Here is a 16457-nt window from a genome sequence, read left to right as displayed (position 1 = left end):
TTACAGCAGCACACATTTTCTCTTAACTTAAAAAACGAACCTTCTTGTATAGCGAACAACGTATCACCAACTACCGTAATTTCCGAACTATACGCTGCTACTTTTTTCTAGTCGTTTGAGCCCTGCAGCTATACAACAGCGCAGCTAATATATGGATTTTTACAGGCTGAAATCAGATTAAATCAGACACTTTTTATTTACCCTTTAAGCACTCAAAATGCGTTGTGTCCACAGCTCTGTCAACAGACCGGCAGTGGTGTCAGAACTTGCTTGCAACTTGCTTGCAAAAACAGCACTTTTTGAGGGCTTAAATGTGAATAAAGGATGTGAGAAGCTATCTTAAGACAAAGTGCGTTCGGCTCAAAAGTCTGACGTGAACGCAAGTCAGATTTTGGCTGCGGACTTGATCCCGGCTGGAGAGCTGCACCCTGTGTCTGAAAACTCTCCACTGGGGGTGAGCTTCTCACCTCAGGCGACTCCACACAAATATGATAAATGCCGGACATAAAAGGGTCTGGACACTGTCTAGGTGGACAACATCGTTCAAAAAAACAAAACTCCCTAAACACTGAAGTGTGCAGTCGGGAGCTGCTGGTGCTATGGAGGAGCGCAGCGCAGCGGTCCAGGACTGGAAGATCACCAGACTATTCATTGATCATCTCTGATGTCTGTGAGAGCAGCGTGGATAAATCAAGATGCTCCGTATTACGCAGCTTGTTTCCACTATTTTCTCACTCTCTATGATGGACCCCGTTTTCAAAACTAGTTTTGAAAAGCGTTTTTATGCCGGTGCATCACTGACCTGTCCACAGCGGAGACATCACCTCTGAACCTGCAGCTTATAGACCGGAGCAGCTTATGTATGAACAAGATCTATTTTCCTTCTTAAATGTAGTGGGTGCGGCTAATATTCCGGTGCGCTGTATAGTCCGGAAATTACGGTAATCATCTAAGGGATAGAGATGAACTGGTCCAAAAGACAGTACAGGACAGACAAGGAGATCCTCTAATCTGATGTTGTGGTTTAAACATGGAAGGGATTCTATTTTGGAAGTGCAATTCAAAGCAGGATCTTGGCACCCTCGTGAGGATGATGGTTGCAAAATAGATACTTGTATTCTCCTCATTTATAAGTGTGACGATAAAAGATGTTGACAAAAACATATTACCAGCAAGGACAATTTAAATTTCAGTTTTGTGTTCCCAAGTAGCTTTTATCAGCACTTTAACTGGTCAGAATATTGACAGAAACATGTTGAATTGCCAGCATGACAGACAAGGTCGGAGGGCATGGCCACATATACCACAGCAAACTCATGCTATGTCTTGACACGTTTCTGTAAGGACCAGTGTCCACTTCTTGGGTTTGCATTACCAATGACGCAGTGAGTGGTTCAAGACCTGACACTATTAGGTCTTTGATGTGAAACACTCAGTTAGTTTTCTTGTAGAACAACACTTTTATCCTTAGTCTGTCAGCAAAGGGAAAAGTCTGCTATGGAAAGTGCTGACAGCAGCAAGAGAATCAGCTGGCTGGTGGATAATAAGTGTCTTCTTTCACTGCTTGTCATCTCGGATATGAGAAGTAGATCCACAAGCATAAGTGAAACTATATTCAAGTGAGGAATACACTGTATGATCATCCATAGTCCAGTAAAAGCACCTGATTAAGTGATAAGTTACAAAAAGCAAGTCAGCATGCTCAACATATTTATCTCTTTCATGCTTTTCTTCTTTGCAGAACATGTGACCGCCCGGTTTGGCAGCGGCGACGCTCACAGTTATGCCACCTTCAAAGTCACAGAAGATCTGGGCCATGACCTCTCTCTCTCCCTCTTCCTGCGTACTCAGAGAAGCAGCGGGCTTCTGCTGGTGCTGGCCAATAGAATCAGGCAATACATGCACATGTGGCTGATGGACGGCAGAGTGGTGGTTCAAATCAATAGTCAGAAGAGTTTGATATCACAGAGCGCAGTCAACGATGGAGAGGTCCACTTTGTAAAGGTTGAGTTGGTGAAGGAACTTGTGGTTTTGGCTGTGTCTGATCAGCAACAAGTAACAACAGAGACCCACAGAATCTATGTTGAAGAGGGAGACAGGGTGTTCGTTGGGGGTTTACTTAGTGAGAAAGGCACTGCAATGTTTGGTGGTTATTTCAAAGGATGCATCCAGGATCTGAGGATGAATGATGGAAGACTCATGTTCTTTGGGCTGGATACTTCCGTGAAGACGTTTCCTCTGCAGCTGATAAAAAACGTGACCGCTGGCTGCACCGGGGACGACGCCTGCAGCGTGTGTGATGACTTATAAGTGTCAACGGTCAGTTTTAGGTTTCCATTAAACACGATTCATTTTCTTTCACAGAGCAACCCTTGTCTAAACGGAGGACTCTGCTACTCAATGTGGGACGACTTCACCTGCGAGTGCCCACCCAGTGCAACAGGGCAGCACTGTGAGGAGGTCATGTGGTGCGACCTTTCACCCTGCCCTGGTGAGGCGGAGTGCAGGATGCTGAACCAAGGATTTGAATGTAAGCGAAAAACCTCAAATACAAGTTGATAGAAACAATAGTAATATAATGAAGTCGGTTATTAAAAGTAGTTGCTTTCAACAGTTGTTTTTTTTAAATTGGTTATGAAATGGACTCTCCACCTTTGTGTCAGTAGCTAAGTGATGTATTGTTGCTCAATCCTGCTTAGTTGATACTTCACACAAAAACTTAGCGTAGCGGGTCCCTATATTGTGTTTAGCAAAAACAGAAATTGAGTTTGTGCTATTGATGGTTTTCCTGTTCACTGCCCCCTGTATTTAAGTTGAGATATAACAACCGTGGTTAAAAAGCCATTTGGGTGTCTAATCTAGCTTCAGCTGGTCATTTAGCAGCCAAAAAGATCATACTTCTGCAACTAGGTTTTTTTCGACCGCTTATCAACCAGCCAAAGATTGATTTTTCGCTTTCTAGTTACTATATTTGTGGCCATTGTCAGTCTGAGCACATTTAATCCCCTTAATCCTTAAATCAGTGTTGTTCAACCGGTGCGCCGCAGCACACTAGTGAGCCGCGAGTGACTGTCAGGCGTGGCATGGGAAAATCATCCAGTTCAACCTCATTTGTACAGAGATAGAGGTGGACGATATGATGACATTAAATCATGAACAATTGACCATCTACATTACGTGGTCACTGTTTTTCTTTTCGTCTGTCAGTCACAGCAGTGAAGTTATATACATACATCGTCAACTAACCGCCGCTCAGTCCTGTTCCGGGTTGCGGGGTGTGCTGGGGCCTATGCCAGCAGTCACTGTGCGAGAGGTGGGACAGTCCATCGCAGGGCACACACACGCACCATTCACACACACGTGCACACTTGGGGGAAATTTTAGAGTGTCCAAATGAACCCGGTGAACATGTCTTTGGACTGTTGGAGGAAACCGGAGAACCCAGAGGAAACCCACGCGCAGAAGGGGTGAACATGCAAACTCCATGCAGAAAAGAGAAGCGATAAAATCGAAAGTTATTTAAATTGAATAAATAAATAAATCATGATATGTTGTGCCATATTGCCCACCCCCATTTTGAAACCAATCCACTTCCTGCAATGTATTTCTACAAATGACATGCCAAATTAGCCGAGTGTCAGTAGCTGCAATTTTTCACGAATTGAAAAGGATTTTTTCCAGGTCTTTCAACTAAGCACAATTGCGCTTAGGTTGAGGTCCCTCTGGTGGCGTGCCTCGGGACTTCTTCAGTGAACCAAATGTGCCATGGCTTAAAAAAGGTTGAAAAACACGGCCTTAAGTTGTTTACCAATATGTTACCGAATTGTTAACCCTCTTTGTCTGTAGGATCCTGGATGTCGAGCGTCATATAACAGAGTGATACAACCAGATTAGTGAGTTGCCTCCACCCAGTACCCTCTCCGTAAAGAAGGATTGGCCTCAAACCAGATTATGCTTATTCTGAGCAGACTTTTAATGATTCTCCTCATTGTTGTCCTGATCCGTAATCTGTTGCAGGTGGAGATTATGGGGAGGAAAGGTCAACCTTAAAAGTTAAATCATCTGCATAGGTGTGAAGGCATCTCACTCTTGAAATAGCGTCATGACAATGTCCCATTGAAAAACGGTGCTGCAATATTTTTCAGATCTCCTGACCTCTCACCCCATACAAAATTAATACACTGGATTACCGCCACAAATTATATCCAATGAATGTGAAGTAACAGAGTTTAAATTTACCAAGCACAATTTGGTGACAGTGTAATATATTGTCTTTGCTATTCCAGGTTACGCCAATGTGACATTCCTGAATGAGAGCACTGTGTTGACCTATCGGGGAAATGGCCAAATAGTGCGAAACATTACCAACATCTCTCTGACTTTGCGGACTCGGAAGAGAAATGCAGCCGTCCTACATGCAGAGAAGCACCTGTCCTTTGTCACAGTCTCCATCCAGGATGGATTTCTCTTCATGGAGCTTCAGACAACTGCTGGTACAGATGGAGTAGAAGATGAGGGACAGAGGGCAGTAACTGCTGTCAGTCTGAGAAGCAAGAAGAGCATCAGTGATGGTGACTGGCACAGTGTACATCTGTTCATGACGGCGCCATGGGCAGACACCTCTCGTTGGACTATGGTTTTGGACGATGAGACAGTTGAAGCAAGCACTTCCAAGATTCAAGGTGGAAACTTGGACTTTCTTAGACATGAAGTGGACATCTTTTTAGGAATGCTGTCCCCAGAGGCACCTTGGTCTCTTGCTGGTTGTGTGAGCACTGTTGAGCTGGGGGGTATCGCCCTGCCTTACTTCACCTCCTCAGATGTGAACCTTCCACGTCATCAGCAGGAGCAGTTCACCATGACATCTAGAAACTATCCCCTCCTCGGCTGCAGAGGTGCCCCTGTGTGTGAGCCAAATCCCTGCCTGCATGGGGGAGAATGTGAGGACATGTTTAACTCCTACAACTGCCACTGTGCCGATGGTTGGGCTGGATACCAATGCAACGTCTTCACTGACACATGTGCCTCGAGTCCATGCCTTCATGGCAACTGCAGTGAGAGTGGGCTGACCTACAAGTGCACCTGTGAGGTTGGATACACAGGTGCAGACTGCAAGGAGGAGGTGGATGTCTGTGAGAATCACCTGTGTGCCCATGGAGGCACCTGTCTGCATGGACCAGAGGGCTATGCCTGCCTGTGCCCGGAAAATTACACTGGACCATTGTGCAAGTAAGTAGAAGTCATTAAACTAGAGCGGGCTGTGGTGTGACCATTTGTGTCCAGGGAAGATGCTTATAACATATTTGGAGACGATTTGAACCAATAATGTGTCTTGAGCCCCAAACATTGTCTTATGCCCTTGATTGAAGACCCCAGTCTTGTATACTCTCAAGAAAGTCATAGTTTTCATTCATTTCAGTTTGTTCTGTTGGACTATTGGAACTGAAGTGTCCTTTCTGTCAGCATTGAACTAATCATTGGAGCGCCTATCCAGACTCATCCAGCTTGCTAGCAAAGGAAATAATCCATAATTTGGGCTCTTAAACTCAAGGTAGCACCGTTGTAGGCGGGGCCTGTGTGAGGCTGGGTCGCATTATGTACTCCACAGAAGCTCTCAAGTAATCCAGATGTGTGCTCCAAAAAGTCATTCAGTTTGCTTGAACTCGGTGCAGGGCTCAGGGAAGGTCCGTGAGGGTTTTCACTTTTGCCTTCAACCAACATCCTCTTCAATGCAATCCCCTTGCTGAGCTTACACAAGGTTGTGGTAGTCACAAGGCTGAGCCATAACAGCAAGTGTGGCATTGGAAAAAGCGTCTCACCACAGCACATTTAGTTCATTGAAAAAGTCCAGAAGCACACCTCTGAAGGAACCTCAGCCAAAGCACATTTGTTCTTAAGTCCCGTAGAATATCCCTTTTAATTTGTGAAAAACTGTAGCTAGTGACACTCGGCTATTTTGGCATGTTATTTGCAGAAACAAATTGCAGAAAGTGGATTGGTTTAAAAATGTCTCCAGCAAGGGGTGGGCAATATGACAAAATAGATCATGATTTATTGAACCGTTTCAATTTTATCACTTCTCTTTTGCATGGTTTTATTGAAGTTTGGAGAGTTTCCAGACAAATTGTTCGCATTCTTTGCCTTTTGGAGAGCATTTATTTTGTTATGCACTTAGTTTAGTTTGTGTCAGTAGCTTTAGTTTTATTAGTTTCACCAGCTTCTAAACAACGGAGCAAACTTTGCTAACATAGATCTATAGTGAAAAGAAAGAGTGACCACGTAATCTCTTCACATTGGTAGATTGTCAACACGTTCTAATTGTTCATGATTTATTGTCATCATATCGTCCACCTCTATCTCTGGACAAATGAGGTGAAACTAGATCATTTCCCATGGCACACCTGACAGTCAATCACGGCACACTAGTGTGCTGTGGCACACCAGTTGAAAAACACTGCTGAATTGTACTGTGCGCTGCAGTTGACTCATGGGCTGTAAGTTGGAGACCCATGCATCAGTGGATTAGAACGCAAGCAAACATTAGAAAAAAACTACAATATAACTACAATATTGTGATGACACAACACACATTTGTGGGAACATGACCGTAAGCTAGAATGAATGCAAAATAAATGTAATTCTTTTTTCAATATCTGCAATAAACGAGCAACATCTGCATAGATGTTATGGACACAAAGCAACAATTACTAATGCTGTCAGAAAGTGTCTTGCTGGTATGACCAGACACAAATACATAATGGCCATGAATGACACAATGTTCATGTCACCAGAGAGGATCCGCCAAGTATGCTGCAGCTGCAGTACTGCAAAAATGTAATTTCAGCTTTCGGTTGCAACAAAAAAATAGCTTGTCTTTCTTTGCTACAGCTTCTAATGGGTGAACAAATTTGTCAGCTGTTGGTTTGAAAACACAAATAAACACATCACAATTGCTCTAAGGGGACACTCCAACAAAACACAGGCAAAAAATGGTGCTGTAAATGTTTCCCGTCTCTTGCCGCCATTCAAACATGCCAGCAACAAACGTCTCTGAAGATGTATTTCTATTCTAGTGTCAACCCGAAAAGGCCTGTGTTGTGTTTCGCTAGGCACAACTCGCTGGTTCAACACTGCCACTGTTTGAAAAGAAAGGGAGCAGCAGGGGAACGCCTCCAACCATTTATCCTGTAAACATTCGCACCTTGCATTTTGAATCTTTTTTGTTCAAGTGAAACCTTTGCAAGTGTCTTGCTGAGCCAGCTACCAGCCTCGCTGCTTTCACTCAGTTACATTGAACCTGTAAAGTTTTCATCAAAATGACTTTGTTTTGTCTGCTGTTTCTGCTTCTTTCTTCCACCGTTCCCCATTGTTCTCCCTGTTCCTCTCTAGTGAGCGTGTGGCAGAACTTCCCTGGTACATCCCTGGCAAGAATGTGTAAGTTGTTTTTTTTTCCCGCTGTTTGTTTACCTGTCAAGTCACTTCACTTCATCATGTTTGATGCTGTGCTAAAAAAAACGACAAGCAATGCTGAAATAAATGCATCTGGTGCTGAAGTTTGGTGTCAAATAACAACTCTTGACATTCGACTTGAACCATTCAAAAAGTGTTTTTAATTATTAAAAAGTATTAAAAATAACTTTTTAATGGTGGATTCTCAGGTTTTGCTGCAAATGTTCCATGCAAAGAAAGTATTGGAACCTCAAATCAATTCTTATCTTTTTGGCTCTAAACCACAATGGACTTGAAATTAAAAACTAACAAGAGGTGCTTTAACCACAGACATCATTTGAGGGTTAGGTGAACACTGTAGCAGTTAGTTCAGTTTGGGTATGTGCCTCCCGTAAAAATCATGAATCCACAACAATCCAAACAATCAATTACAAAGGGAAGGTTTGAAGTCCGGGACATGTCCATCACCAGGCGTTGGGTTTCATCAATCACTTAGATTCAAGTCGGGTGACTGATTCGGCCATCACACAACATTGCACATTATTTGTCTTCGCAAACAGTCAGAGTATGCTTCAGGTCATTGTCCATCTGCATGGTGAAGCTTAGACGTATTTGGCTCTGTATGAGTGTGGAAAAAGGCAACAGAAAACATACAATGTGGGATAACTTGAAGATGTACATTGAGGTATTTTGTTGACTGATCTTATCACAACAGTTGCTCCTAGAGCATCCTGGCTAAGGAGGAGTCCCACTCCCACTCCGATAAAAATCAAAATCAAATCAAACGAAATGCAATTGCCCTTCAAATGCATATGCCCTCCGGGGCGGGCTGTCCCGCTGACTTGCAAGCCAAGCAGGAGGCTCTAAGGAGACTCTATGACCGTCTAAAATCTTTCACCCTTAGTAGCAATCCAGAGCCCTCACCAGGGCATCCGAAACTACCTGGAGCTCCCACTGAGGGTACAGCGGTCCCGAAGGGGGACGGAGTCTGTGAGCTCCCTTCAGGAAGCCTGCCACTAGCGGGTTTCTGAAGATTGACGTCTGACCCACAAACTCACTTCTCGCCAAAACAGCAGCTCGGAAGACCCTGATCATGGATACGGCTCTACCGCTGTCCAAAAGGAACTGTAAAAAGGACAGGAGCTCGGGGATGGAGAAAGAAGAGATACTGACAGAGTTCTCCACACACCATTTTTCAAAAATGATAAGAGAGTAGGTGACTTCAGGACTTCTTCTCCACCAGGCACATGACATCTCTCGGAGGGTCCCGAAACTCGGCCTTCGCGAGTTGCACTAGTTCTGGGAACCAGGGGGCGCCGGGGCACACCGTAGTCACAATGATCGCACTCCGACCCTGAGTTATCAGTCTGCGAACCATAGTAAGCAACAAGTGAGTTGGCAGGAAAGCATAGAAGACCTCTACACCTCTAATACTCACTCTAATCTCTTTCTTTTTGGAGATGATGCTGCGCATGTTCTGATTTAGCTGTCTGCCGTTTGTTTTATTTCAAGTTCAATGTGCTTTACTGCTGTACTGCTAAAAAGATGAGAATTATATTGGCGTCCCAATATCGATGGGCTTGTCTGTGTCCAGACAGGTGTGTGGTTTTGTGGTGTTCAAGGAGGAGATTTGACACCCTGCTGATGTAAAGACACCAGGGGTCATTAATCGTATTTGCTTGTGCAGCTCTAGTCTCTGTGTTCGCCCTGCCGGGCTCAGCGGGAAGCCTAACAATGCAGCTTGAGTTCTCCTTGCTGGTGGTTCCCGCACTGATTTAAAACTGATATTAAATTGTCTTGGGTTACCAATACAAGTGCAACAAGATGTCCACAATCTTAGGCTTCTGACGAGTTTTCAGAGCATGGTTTTGCCATTGTGACAAGGGATGGCAATAAAGAAAGAGCTTAATAGTGACAGTGAAGATTTTGCATAAATTTCAGGGGTGTATAATTGTAATCTCACTATCGTGATTCTATTTTTGGGATTTCCTTTTTTTTCAAATGGGCTCATCACTGCTTTGAGTGAAGACTTATTTTCCCGCTTAGATAGGTAGATCTTTAATCGTCATTGTCACAGGTACAACAACATTTTAAATAATCGCCAGTCAGTGCCATTTGTGGCTGAGTGTTCACTATCGCTCAAGAAACCTGAGCTAATAATATGATGAAGTTTTTGGAAGAATTACCCACCATCTCAAAGTGAGACTGACAGGTAAAGGAAATCAGCTACTATAAAGGGTGCTCTGCTTTGAGCTCAGCATGTCTATCGTGGTTAGATCCAGGCACGGCTGCTGATTCTAGCAAAACCCAAAGCGATGATGCATGGTATTTCCTCATTGGAATTAAGTAACGATACCGTATACACAGTATAATGTATGGACAAGAAGGAAAGTTGGATGTTGAAAAAGCAATCATTCAATATTCCACAGCACACTTCTTCAGGATTCCAGTCTTTGTGATGCAATTCTCATTTGAACAGTTTCATGAGAAATTTGCTTTATATGAAAATGCTGTTTCTCATTCTTCATTCTGATCTTTGTTGAAAGCACTGACATCTTCCTGTTTCGTTGTAGGAGCTAAAACACTGTTTAATAAAGTGCTGCATTTGCAATAGTCTATTTTGTTTTTGTTTTTTATATGTATAAAATGTTGTCAAGACATGATAAATAAAGTTGTGGTCTGCACATTTAAATTGGTCCAGTGGAGCCGAAAAAACCCAAACCAATGTTCTGAGCCTGCTATCATGTTTAAGCTGAGTGAATATGTGTCTACTTCCTCCTCCAGACGGCCAAGGCTCCCTGTTTCTGTGTGTGGAGACAACACCAGAAACTACACCTGCTTCAATGGTGGAAACTGCACCGAACGCGAGCTGTCCTGTGACTGCCCACCTGGATTCATCGGACACCGGTGTGCCTGCTGAACATCATGAAAACAAATCCCCAGGCTAACTGCTCTGTGTCTTCAGGTGCGAGCAGGAAGTTGACGAGTGCGTCTCCAACCCGTGTCTGAACGGTGGCTACTGCCGAAACCTCATCAACAAGTACCTGTGCGTGTGCGACATGAGCTTCGCAGGAGATATCTGCCAGACTGACGTAAGCGACATTTACTTTTACGTGGCTCTGCTGCTGTGGCAGAACCTCTTTCAGCTGCTCTCCTACCTCATCCTCCGCCTGGACGATGAGCCGGAGGTGGAGTGGGGTGACAACACCTAATTCGACCTGTAACAGTGAACTGTCGTTGAGGATGTGCCTTAAAAACACCTTGGTTGTTGTCAATCATAGTAGGAGGTCGTTTTGGAGAAACTAGAAAATGATAATCAAAATGTTGTCAGCAGTCAATGCTTTAATCTTTCATTCATTTCATTTTCTACTGTGGTCATGTACAGTATGTCCCACACGATACTGCAGACTTTACGCTAGAGTCTTGTGTTGAATTGAAGTAGAGGCTTTATCTTTGCTGTCAGGAATAAACAGGAGATGTATCAGGTTGGAAAGACTCGGAGGTAGACGAAGATGAGTGCTGAAAAAGTGGCTGCAGGTCTGTGACCCGAGATGCTGGAGCTGAGAGCTGTACTCATGGTTTGGAATGAGGGAAGGTTTGCTGATGCCACAAGCTGTGGCACTCAGGGGTCACGTCTTAAGCCTCCATTATACAATGAAGATGATGTTAGCTGTGCTGGGATGTGCGACGAGGGCACCTCAGTGTTACCTGTAGTGTGTGTGCAGTGTAACTGTAGCACTGCCCCTTCAAAAACAGGCTCAGCACAAGGCGTCAAAGTCAGGGCCCTGTTTAATCTGAAATGAGCTTATCCAAAAACACAGTGCATGTTGATTTTGTGATCCACCAAGTCAGTTTTGGATTCAGCCTTTCCCATCAAAACGTATTATCATTGACAACAACACTTGATCCCACGGTTGTAAGAAGAGATGAAGGAAAAGGAGGAAAGTGATGGAAAAGTTCAATTTGTGCTTCGAGGCGTGTTTTATCGTACGACAGCGTATGAGGGAAATTTCCCAATTTTAGTTCCAAGAAAACACCAATAGGGGGTGTATGATTCTTATTATCAAGTTACTCTCTTCAACAGTTTTTTTTTTTGCTTTTTAGACCACAACTTTGTCTGTTGATGTCGTAATCAGGGTGTCAAACAAATCCCAAACTCTTAAAAGTTTGGTTTCATCCAAGTCTCTCTGCCAGCTGAACTTGATTAAGAACCTCTCTGAAGAAGAGAAGAGGTTTTGGGGAGCTTAAAGAGAATGTGTTTATGAGCTCAAAAAGGCAGCAGTGTAGTTCTGAAGACGGTTGAAGGGAAAACATTTTTATTCATCGGCAGTTTTGCTGGAAACTCCAAATCACCTTCATGTGGTCTCTTTGTCATCATCATGTTTGTCTTTGTCTTGTGTTTCTGTCTTCATGTTTATCACTTCCTGTGTCCTCGCTGAATAAAAATCTCGCTTTCTTATCACCTCGACTTGTCTGTCCTCTTTCAATCTTCCAAACAGCCTTGTCCTTTAACATCATTTCCTCTTCCTCTGCTGCATCAACACGAGCAGCTAAAAAGCCTGTTGTAATCAGTCGCTGCTGTGACGCCAAACATAGTTTCTTAATCTGTCTTAACAAGATGTAGCGTGAGGATGTACTGAAATAACAAGAGGCCAAGCAAAGTGACACACGTGGTAGAAAAGGGTGTGTCAACAAGGGGTGTAACAGTTTGCTGATGACAGCCAAATTGTGCTTTTCTCAGGAGAGAAACACCTTGCTGCTTCCAACCAGATACTCATATTTACTATAATATCCCTGTGATTTATGGGGGCCTCTGTCCAGACATTGATTCGCATGTGGTTCAGCCTATCATGGCCGGATTTGAACCTGCAGGTGGAGACCCCAGTGCCTTTCTACACCAAGGAATTTGCCAAGTGGCCCTTTGCCATCTGACGTCCTGCTGAAGGAGAGTCCATTGCCTTAACCCCTGAACAAACAGCATCAGTGTCTAGATTTTGCGGTACGAGAAGAAAGGACAGTTGCACGCAACATGATCGTTTGGGTCTGATTCTGTAACCACATGTCACTACCTACAGATCTAAAATGCAATTTGAAATTCAGTACGCAACACTCCCTCCTGATAAAACAAGAAGCTTGGTTTGGGTTTGCTCACCCGTCTGTCTCCAAATGAAAGAGCAACATCAATGACACAATAGTTTTGCGTCAGAGAAGGCAAACCACAAACATCCAAATCACTGATGAGCAAGAAGTTCACTTCCAGTGTTTACACTGGAAAAAGTTCCAGATTCGAGCAGCAACTATGCTTGCGTAAATGAACACAAACTATACGATGCTTCTGTACTTTCGACCTCCATATAAATAGCGCCTCTGACATCCTACTTAACTCTGATGTACGACAGTTTCAGCTCTTTCTACCCACCCAGTTCAGCTCAGACCTTTGACGCCTGACAGAAGCCTGAATACAACCCTGATTCCACTCCGACTTTCTACCAAGAACCTCACGCTTGACCATTACTGACAACCATACAGTTACAATGGTACCTCGGTTTTCGAACGTCCCGGACTTCGAACAAATCGGAGTTCGAACAAAAATTTCTAGATTTTTTTGCTTCGGATTTCGAACGAAAATCCAGAACTCGAACGCCCTCGAAAAAAGCCGGAAAAACAATAACGTGCGCGGACCGATCAGCTGACCCACGACGCGCTTTGTTATTGTATATAACGCAGCTTCTGTATGCAGACGTGTCCTGTTTACTGACTGTTTTTTCTTCATATTGTAAAACCTTTCCTGTCTCCGCACTGGACCATGGTAGAGTATCACAGCGGAGGTGCTCGCTCTCGACACCTCCGAGGCTGGAGCGCACACTCCAGGGTTTTATGTACTGTTGTTGGCTGGAGCTGGGACAGGGATGAGGCGAGTCTGGGACAGAGCGTTACTTGGTTTATGACTTTGTCACAGCCAAACTGCACAGAAGCGCACATTCAGAGCTGGACACGCACCGGGCACCTCTTCACTTCTGGAGAGACATCACTCACTCAGCAACCCCTCCCACATGCAGCGGCCACACACATAGAGGAACAGTGCACCTGCAGCAGACACTCTACATTCACTCCTACAAAAGACTATTTTAAGGCTTGGAACGCATTATTTCTTTTTCCATTAATTGTAATGGGAAAAATCGATTCAGATTTCGAACAAATCACTCTCGAACGGCCTTCTGGAACGGATTGTGGTCGAGAACCGAGGTTCCACTGTACTCCTACTTTTTACAGAGAAGGCTCAAACTCAGGCTTGGTAGATCCTTATTTAACTCTGACTGATCAGACAAGAATTCCGACTAAAGTCTGATTATAATTGCGGGGTGACGTATTGCTACTAACAGGCCAGATTAGCTCTCCAACCCAACTTTGAATAAGCAGTTTCCTGAGGTGGTGCAGCTCTAGTTCTGAAGGTGTTGTGCTGATGTGATGATCCTTGATTCCAAAGTGTATTGTTGAAGAGGTGGAGGGAAAACATGAGGCAGTTTTTCAGCGCCTGTATTGATGTGGCCATCCACTGAGACTGAGAGAATTCTGCTTTGCCAGCACAAAAAAAACCCCAGCACCTGTAGTGAAGTGCAGTTTCAGCAGAGATCTGGTGGCAGTCACACAAGTTCGATCTGCTTCACAGGCACACATGAGGGCACACACACTCAGAGTGCTGACAGCAGGGAAGGCTTCAGGGTGGCCTTGCCATGCTCCTCAGAGACAGTTAGTTTGACACAGGAGTGTCTGTGTGTGTGGCAGGCGGTGACTGATGGCGGATCCTGGCTGCAGGCGACTCTGGCTTGCTTGTGTCGCACTGACAGCTGATTGTGCTGCCGTGACAGGTAAGCACTTTCCCGCAGTCAACACCGGCGCCAGGAGGGAGACAGAAGAGCTATTTTTGCCTCGGGACACGGATGCTGGTATTTTCAGTATTAGAGCAGGATTGTTCTGCCTTGACTGTAAAGTTTGCAGACAATTGTTTAGGGATAAAACTTATTGGTTATCTAGCTGCAGACGCTCTGAGAGCAACGACCGTCATGCCGAACAGAACTCCAAATGTAAGTGGACCTGCTGAATCTGCTTCTGGTTTCGGTGGGCTTTGGGTCACAAGTGTGGTGCGTTCAAGTGCTGTCGGAAGAGAAAAAAAATCAAGCAATGTATCAGACACTTTTAAGGAGATACAGTGTTGGAGGAGAATGGATGACGTGTAAGAATAAATGATGTAATCAATAAATAAGTCGAGCACTGAGCTGGAGGTTGGGGTCTTTCTGTGCACGGTAATATGGCTCAGAAGGCTCTCGTGTTCATACTGGTGTTTTGTTTCGTTGTGCAAACAGTGGAGAGCTACGGAGCTACTGGCATGTGAACCTGAGCCATAACTGTCTGTAGATTGATGTTGATGTCATGTCAAAGAGGAAGCAGTCCTCCAAGTAAACACTGCTGGTCAAAGGTTTCAGACCTATTTCTTTATTGGGTTTACATGGTTTGAATGCATATATGGGATGCTCTTTAACAAATTTGGATTTTTGTCTGTGAGAAGCATTTTTGATGTGTGACACACGTCAAAAATGACTTCATAAAGGAACCACCGTTGGCATCCTCTGCGTCAGAGGTTTAGAATACAACTTGAAAACTCAGCAAAATCCTGGAGGGACTGATACATTGAGCCCATGATTCAGCTTCTTAAATTACTTATAGTATTTTCTCAGACAGCAACGACACATGAAAGTGAGCAATTGATCAAAAACATTTGGTAAGACATTTCGGTAAAATGTATAGATAAAAATAACGTACTTGAACGCACTGTCTTGGTGATGTTGATTTGGTGCCATGGAGCGCTTTCTCTATTCCTGTTCCCACTTTCAATCTCTACTTTTCCATATTTTTGAGTTGATCTGTGTGTTCATCAAAATACTTTCATATGCCACACGGGGGAGCTGTTTGCATCACTTCTGTCTATTGCTTCACTCTAAATGGCGAAATCGCTTCTGACGCTCCTGCTCGCGCAAATTTTTCGGGAGTCTCATTAAGTCATTGTCTGCTCATTCCCCTCCAGCATGTCTAGGAATGTGTGTGTGGTCGTTCACAGACGAGTGGTGATCTGTACAGCTCACGAGTGGCTGCCATCTTGGCACCCTGTCTGGTGGCCTTGGCAATAGTGGTGATGCTAGCTCTGACATTGGCTCTCACCAAACTGCGGGAGAGGCGGCGGATGGAGGGAGGCTTCAGTCCGAGGCAGCTGGAGGAGTACGAGCGTCGGAACGCCCCTGCCGAGCTTGGGGTCGCATCCCTCAGCACGTTGACTGCACGTGTCGAGCGGCTGGTGTAGCGCTTTCGTGAGCGAAGACACATCGTGGAGAATCTGCTGGAGACAAACCACTGACTCTCCATCTCTTCTTCTCACAGCTGAGCGCTGAAGGCTTGACATCTGACCCTCTGTTGGGCATCACTCTGGTATCTGTGGCGCTACTGCTGGTTCTTGGACTCACCACCACGGGCCTGGTGGTGACCCTGAACCGCCGGGCCACATACGGCACCTACAGCCCCAGCCGCCAGGAGAAGGAGGGATCTCGAGTGGAGATGTGGAGTGTCACACAACCGCCCCTCATGGAGAGACTCATTTGAAGAACCTCCCAAATTCACAAAGCTTGTCCTACATTGATGTTGTGGTTTGTGCCGCTGCCTCAGCTGTGTTTATAAACAACGCAGTCCTTTTTGTCTGGAGTTTGTGTCAATTGATAACCCGATATTGTGAATAGATGTGAGTGGTGTCTATGTATACTGTGAGTTCCCCACCATGGATCGATGACCTGCCCAGGGCGTCCTTCGCTTCTAGCCTCCTATCCAAGCTCAGTGTCTAATAGAGGTAGTTGAGCTGTGATGATGATTGGGATGTTGTTTTTTTCCTGTTAACTTATTGTATTTGGATGACACTGTGATGTTTAAGATGCTTCCTTTTTCACGTTGTGAATTAAAAAATT

At 44.6% G+C, this 16457-nt stretch overlaps 1 protein-coding gene across 2 annotated transcripts in view; it reads left to right on the top strand.

Annotated features, from left to right (window-relative positions):
* Positions 1-16457, top strand: part of crb1 (crumbs cell polarity complex component 1) — a 26639-nt gene extending 10182 nt beyond the window's left edge. For both annotated transcript variants that reach the window (XM_053862798.1, XM_053862807.1), the window contains 7 exons: positions 1742-2292; positions 2365-2530; positions 4287-5229; positions 7390-7434; positions 10234-10356; positions 10415-10541; positions 15883-16457. In XM_053862798.1, the coding sequence (XP_053718773.1) occupies positions 1742-2292; positions 2365-2530; positions 4287-5229; positions 7390-7434; positions 10234-10356; positions 10415-10541; positions 15883-16101 (2174 nt within the window). In that variant the 3' untranslated portion in view covers positions 16102-16457. The remainder of the gene's footprint in view (positions 1-1741; positions 2293-2364; positions 2531-4286; positions 5230-7389; positions 7435-10233; positions 10357-10414; positions 10542-15882) is intronic.

The sequence above is a fragment of the Synchiropus splendidus genome, chromosome 1 (assembly GCF_027744825.2).
Source record: "Synchiropus splendidus isolate RoL2022-P1 chromosome 1, RoL_Sspl_1.0, whole genome shotgun sequence".
Lineage (NCBI taxonomy): Eukaryota > Metazoa > Chordata > Actinopteri > Syngnathiformes > Callionymidae > Synchiropus > Synchiropus splendidus.
The sequence above is the reverse complement of the archived record's forward strand: the minus strand, read 5'-3'. Positions and strand labels throughout refer to the sequence as shown.